The 6,617-nt window shown below is 46.7% G+C and overlaps 1 protein-coding gene across 2 annotated transcripts in view; it reads right to left on the reverse strand.

Annotated features, from left to right (window-relative positions):
* LOC129711769 (multiple epidermal growth factor-like domains protein 6) overlaps positions 1-6,617 on the reverse strand; it is a 552,574-nt gene that overhangs the window by 123,302 nt on the left and 422,655 nt on the right. For both annotated transcript variants that reach the window (XM_055659700.1, XM_055659701.1), the window contains one exon: positions 6,612-6,617. This exon is cut by the window's right edge and continues 117 nt beyond it. In XM_055659700.1, coding sequence (XP_055515675.1) covers positions 6,612-6,617 — 6 coding nt within the window. The remainder of the gene's footprint in view (positions 1-6,611) is intronic.

Genomic DNA, 6,617 nt, shown 5'->3' on the forward strand with positions numbered 1-6,617 from the left:
TGTAATTCGCAAATAGTAGCTGCATTTCCAGCAGTACGTTATGGGCCTTTGCATTACCAGAATTTACACCAAGCAAAGGAACGAACACTCAGATTCCATGCAGGCCAAATTGGCAAACCTATGGATTGCCAGTAGAGGCCATTGTTAAATAACTATGGTGGATAACGAATGGGAGACAGCTCAAGGGAAATTTTGCTCGAAAGCCATCGGTGGTTCTTCAAACCGATGCAAGCGGCTAAGGATGGGGAGCCACTAACACAGTCTAGAGCTGTGGGGAAAGATGGAATGAGCAGGAGTCTGTATTCCCCAACAACGTGGAATCAATTACTTAGTATTGTTGGGGGCACAATATCGGCTCAAGGTTTTCTGTAACAACATGCAACTTGTGCATGTTCAAATTCAGATTGATAACACCACTGCAGTGGCAAATATCAATCACAAGGGTGGTGTAAAATCTGTATCCTGCGACAGATTGTCAAACCACATTTGGCACTGGTGTATTTGGCACAGAGGGATATTTGGGTTACGGCGGTCTATCTACCAGGTAAATATAACACGGTGACAGATGCTAGATCACGAATGGGAAACTTTTTAAATCTCTCCCTGCACTGGAGACCCGACGGTTTTTCTCGTCGGGTTCCGTTGTCGTTGAGGCCGCAACGAGGAGCGGCCTCCAACAGGAAGAAGCCGGGGACTCAGGTGCCGACTCACCGTTGCCGTCGCGGAGCTGGCCGAGACCGGAGCGGTGGAGGAACGCTGCTGCTGCTGCTGCTGCTGCTGCTGCCGATGCCGCTGCTGAGTCGGGGGCTGCTGCTGCGGGTCTGCGGACAGCGGCGCCGGGAGCCCGCGGCTCCCTGGAGAGAGACCGCTTTTCGGGGCTCCTGCAACGGAGAATTCTCCCGCCCGTGTTGCGGGGTTGGGGAGCTACTGGAGCGGGGCCTCACTACACCGCCCCGCGCGGCTGGAATGGCCGCGGGTACTTGCGAGCGCACACCGGGGGCTCCAACACCAAGACCCGGTGTGCGACCTCGCACCACCCGGCGTGGCTTCAATGGCCGCGGGACAATCGCCATCGCCAGCCGGGGGCTTTGACTTTGACTCTGACATCGGGGGGGGGAGAGTGCAGTGGAGAGATAAGTTTTTTTTGGCCTTCCATCACAGCTATGTGATGGATGTTTATGTAAAATTGTAATTATGTTGTGTCTGGGTCTATTTGTGTGTAATGTATGGCTGCAGAAACGGCATTTCGTTTGGACCTCTAGGGGTCCAAATGACAATTAAATTGACTCTCTTGACTCTTGGCTAAGCCACAGGCATATTGTTAGTGCCAGATTGGCCTACTCAAGCCTGGTTCCCAAATATTTTAGGAACTATAGTCCAGTCAGTTATGGCTGTACCCAAGAGCAGGGACCTACTAGTGAATCCAGTTACAGGGAGCAATCATCCACAACATGTATGTATTAACTTGTTGGTCTGCAGATTCTGAGGATGCCATTTCAAGGCATAGGACTGTCCGAACAAACACAACACAGTTCGGATAACGGATCTCTTAGAGTTCCTATCAACTCTGTACTATAACTATAAACAAAGTCATAGTGCAATCTATAGTGCCAGAGGCGCACTCTCCTCCTATCTGATGCTGGAAGCAGGGCACGGGTCGATAGGAACGCACCCCTTTACAACAAAATTTATGAAGGGAATTTATAATTTTATACTACCAAAGCAAGGTACATGGACACATGGGATGTGATCGTGGTGCTAACCCTACTTCGACAGTAGGTACCACCTATTGCCTCAACATTATGAAACTAATCCTGAAGGTGGTATGCTGATGGCACTACGAACAGCACTGCAAAAGCTACGGTTGGACTGCATGACCACCAATATGAACAACATAACATTCGTAATCAGGAACCTGATAAAACAGAGCAGGCCAGGAATGCCAGGGATGAAGATTCAGTTCTTGGCATATCCAGAGGACCAACGGTTGTGTGTGTGGTAACATACTAACACCACTATCTGAGAGTTACGGAGGACCTCAGAGGCTCAGAACAATCGGTCCTCATCAGCCATAAAAAACCACATCAGAAGGTGTCAACTCAAAACATCTCCAGATGGTCAAAGGAGGTAATGGCGGTGTGAACATTCATATTGTTAAATCTCACTCCACCAGGGCTGCATATAGGTCGGCAGCAAGAGCTATGGACGTGCCCCTTGACGACATCCTAGCGGCTGCAGGATGGACGAATGAACAAAGGGTCCACCGGTTTTATAACAAACCCATAACCGGACCGGGGGTGTTTGCACGTACCATTTTAAGTTCTGTTCCCTAGTTTTCCCCTAAGGTTGGGAGGGGTAACTAGTTTTTTAAAACTTTTCTTCCGTTTAAAGCATCAGTGTCTTTACTTAACTATGTAATGCCTGAATGCTTTAATGATTACACGCATCCATGGTCAATCCATTCAGTGTGTGATGCCTGGATTCGTAACCGGCGTAAAATCACAGAGCTTTGAAATTTTCACGTAGTCACTCACGTGACTCCGAAGTAAAATAGTAAGATTAAACGAGAACTTACCAGTTTGAAGTTTGATCGTGATTTTATGAGGAGTTACGATGAGCGATTACGTGCCCACCGCTCCCACCCTCATACTATCAAGGTCATATGGAAGTTCTAGTTTCTTCACAATCTTACTATTCTCAGGTCTTCTTTTTATCTGTGATTTAACACTGCTGCTTTGAAGATTGACGCGCACGCAGACGGACGGCCCTTCTTCACGTAATCACTCATCGTAGCTCCTCATAAAATCAAGATCAAACTTCAAACTGTAAGTTCTCGTTTAATCTTACTATTTTCAATCGTTGTTCCTGGGCATGTCTGAATATTGCAGAGGGGTGCTGGAAACCAGTTAATATAGTCATACAGTTACACAGCGTGGAAACAGGCACTTTGGCCCAACTTGCCCACACCAACCAACATGTCCTATCTACATTAGTCCCACCTACCTGCGTTTGACCCATATCCCTCCAAACCTATCCAATCCATGTGCCTGTCGAACTGTTTCTTAAACGTTGGGATAGGCCCACCTCAACTACCTCCTCTGGCAGCATGTTACATACACCCACCACCCTTTGCGTGAAAAGGTTACACCTCAGGTTCTTATTAAATCTTTCCCCTCGCACCTTAAACCCTCGTTCTCTGGTTCTCGATTCGCCTACTCTGGGCAAGAGACTCTGTGAATCCCAGCATACTCAAACTCTCCCTATAGCTCAGACCCTCGAGTCCTGGCAACATCCTCGTAAATCTTCTCTGCACCCTTTCCAGCTTGACACTTTCCTATAACATGGTGCCCAAAACTGAACACAATAGTCTGAAGAAGGGTTTTGGCCCGAAACGTTGCCTATTTCCTTCACTCCATAGATGCTGCCTCACCCGTTCAGTTTATCCAGCATTTTTTTTTTACCTACAATAGCCTAAATGTGGCCTCACCAACGTCTTATACAACAGCATCTTGATCTCTCAACTATACACAATGCTCTGACAGATGAAGCCAAATGCCTTTTTGACCACCATGTCAACCTGTGATGCCACTTTCAACAAACTATATACCTGTATTCCTCGATCACCTCTGCTCTACAACAATCTCAGGGGCCCTTCTGTAGGATTTGCCCATGTTAGTGCTCCCAAAATGCACCACCTCACATTTCTCTGCATTAAATTCCATCAACCATTCCTCAGTCCACCTGGCCAATCGATCAAGACCTGCTATCTGAGGAAATATATGTCTGAGGCAAAAAAGCACAAAATGCTGGAGTAACTCAGTGGTGAACGGCATCTCTGGAGAACTGGGATAGGTGATGTTTTGGGTTGGGACTCTTCCTCACACTGATTGTAGTAGGGGGGAGAAAACTGGAAGAGAGGTAGGGGGACAAAGATAGCCAAGTGATAGGTGGATGCAGGCGAGGGGGGAGAGGGGGGGGGGGGGGGGTGACTGCCAGATAGGTGACAAAGACCAGAGGTGAAAAAAAGACAAAAGGCTGTGACATAAGGAGAGAAGAGGTGTGAAATATGAAGTTAGAGGAGTGGAGCGAAAGGGGCTTTGGAATAAATGGACTAATGGTTGCACATTCAGGTGTGGCACAGGGAAGAGGAGGGGGGAAACGGGTGGGCTGTTACATAAATTTGGAGAATTCAAATGGTTCATACCATTAGGTTTTAAGCAACTCAAGCAGAATATTAGATGCAGTCTCTCCAGTTTATGTATCAGAAATGTCACCTATCCGTGTCTTCCAGAGATGCTGCCTGACTCGACTGAGTTACTTCAGCATTTTGTGGGGGTTTGGTAAACAAGCATCTGCAGATTATTGTGTCGAGTTTAGCTTAGTTTAAAAATACAGTATGGGCACAGGCCCTTCGGCCCACTGAGTCCACGCAGACCGTCAATCACCCACACACACTAGTTCCACGTTATTCCATTTTTTCATCCACTGCCTTCACATTAGTGGCGAACTAATTGACAAACCCGCACGTCTTTGGGATGTGGGAGGAAACCGGAGCACCTGGAGGAAACCCATGCAGTCACAGGGAGAACGTGCAAACTCCACACAGCCAAGACCCGAGGTTAGGATCAAACCCGGATCTCTGGTGCTGTGAGGTAGTGATTCGACCCGCTACGCCATCGTGCCATCCCAAGTCTAGAAGATATCGGGGAAGTTGGTGCTACATGTAGAATAATTGATGTACTCCGAGTACACAGCAATATTCTCAGAGTGTGTGGGGGCTGTGGAATTTTGGGAATGTGTCAATATTTGCAGGGAATTTTGAGGAACATCCCAGTAGTTGCCGGGAGGGATGAATGTTTGACAGACAGGGTTTTTATGAAGCGCTGCCAACCAGATCAACAGCATCCAGAAATTCTGGCTTCACATTCCCTCCCGTAGTCTGCCTTCCCACTTGACCCACACAGAGCCTCACCGCCTCATCCCAATCCCAGGCCCATAACCAAACCCAACCACAACTGTCACGGGCACCGCTCACAAGACAAGCAAGTAGTTCCAACAATCTAATTACTTTGACAGGATAGAACCAAGATACATTTGTAAGAAATAAATCAGAACTTGATATAAAACTAAATTCAAAGCCTTTCAAGCTTTACATATTATCCCGGGATTTAGCGTGTGGAATTTCCAGTTACTGCTTCCAGGAACAAGGAAAGTCCCTTACCTCCCACAGTATGTTTATGTGTTTGGAACAGTCTTGATGCAAGGGCAAAATGTGAAAGTTACTGTCTCGTTAACATCTCCATAAACCTCTCTTGCACACTCCCACTGACAAGTTTTTAAATATAAATGTCATGTTTTGTTTACAATCCTTGAACCCTGCCCAACAGTCTGATACAGTTGAGATTTTAGCAAAGAGCACTAGACATAGGCTGACAAGGTTTTGGTTAAAATAGTGATTGCGTCTCTATTGCGTAACAGGCAAGAGGCAAATATAACATGTAGGAAGAAATTTGTTTACACTGAAGATAGAGACAAAGTGCTGGAGTAACTCAGCGGGTCAGGCAGCATCTCTGGAGAACATGGATAGGTGACCTATTGGGTCAGTCTGGAGGTGGGTAACGACCCAAAACATCATCTATTCCTTCTCTCCAGAGATGCTGCCTGACCCACGGAGTTGCTGCAGCATTTTGTGTCTATCTTCAGTGTAAACTGGAGAAAAGGAATAGGTGACATTTTGTGTCAAGGCCCTTCCTCAGACTCGCACAGACAAGCTGATTAATTGAGTATATTCAAAGCAGGTTGAGCTTAATGTTGGAGTGCAGGACAATGTGTTCCAGAGAATGGGGGCAAAGAAAGAAGTGATTGACCAGAGAGGGTGGGGAGGCAGTTTGCCTGGTTTGGAGGACTTAGTTATTGGGAGAGATTGGAGAGGATGGGTTTGTTTTCCGTAGAGGGAAGGAGACTGAGTGATGAGCTGATAGAGGAATATAACATTGTAAGAGAAAGATAGTCAGAATCTTTCATCCATGGTAGGGGATATAGACGACAAGAGGACCCAGGTTTAAGCTGAGAGGAAGGAGAATTGTGATCTAATTGAAATCTAGTGGATAATGAAAGGCCTGGGTGGAGAGGACATGAAAAGGATGTTTCCAGTAGTGGGAGAGTCTAGAACTGGAGGGCACAGCCTCAGAATAAAAGGACGTATCTTAAGAATGGAGATGAGAAGTAATTTATTTAGCCAGAGGGTGATGAATCTGTGGCATTCATTGCCACAGACGGCTGTGGAGACCATTGGGTATTTTTAAAGCAGAGGTCGATAGGTTCTTGATTAGTACGGGTGTCAAGGGGTATGGGGAGAAAGCAGGTGAATAAGGTTGAGAGGGAAAGATATATCAGCCATGATTGAATGGCAGAGTTCACTCGATGGGCTGAATGGCTTCTTTCTATTCCCATGCCTTATGGACTTATGAAACATTAACATTTATTTCCCTTTCCACAGATGCTGCCTGACATGGTGAGTGTTTCCTGCATCTTCTGGTTTTATTTCAGGCTTCCAGCACTGGGCCAGTTTATCGTGTCACGATGCATTGTTCACGACCTGTCCATCTCACCGTCAC

The sequence above is a fragment of the Leucoraja erinacea genome, chromosome 30 (genome assembly GCF_028641065.1).
Source record: "Leucoraja erinacea ecotype New England chromosome 30, Leri_hhj_1, whole genome shotgun sequence".
NCBI classification, from domain to species: domain Eukaryota; kingdom Metazoa; phylum Chordata; class Chondrichthyes; order Rajiformes; family Rajidae; genus Leucoraja; species Leucoraja erinaceus.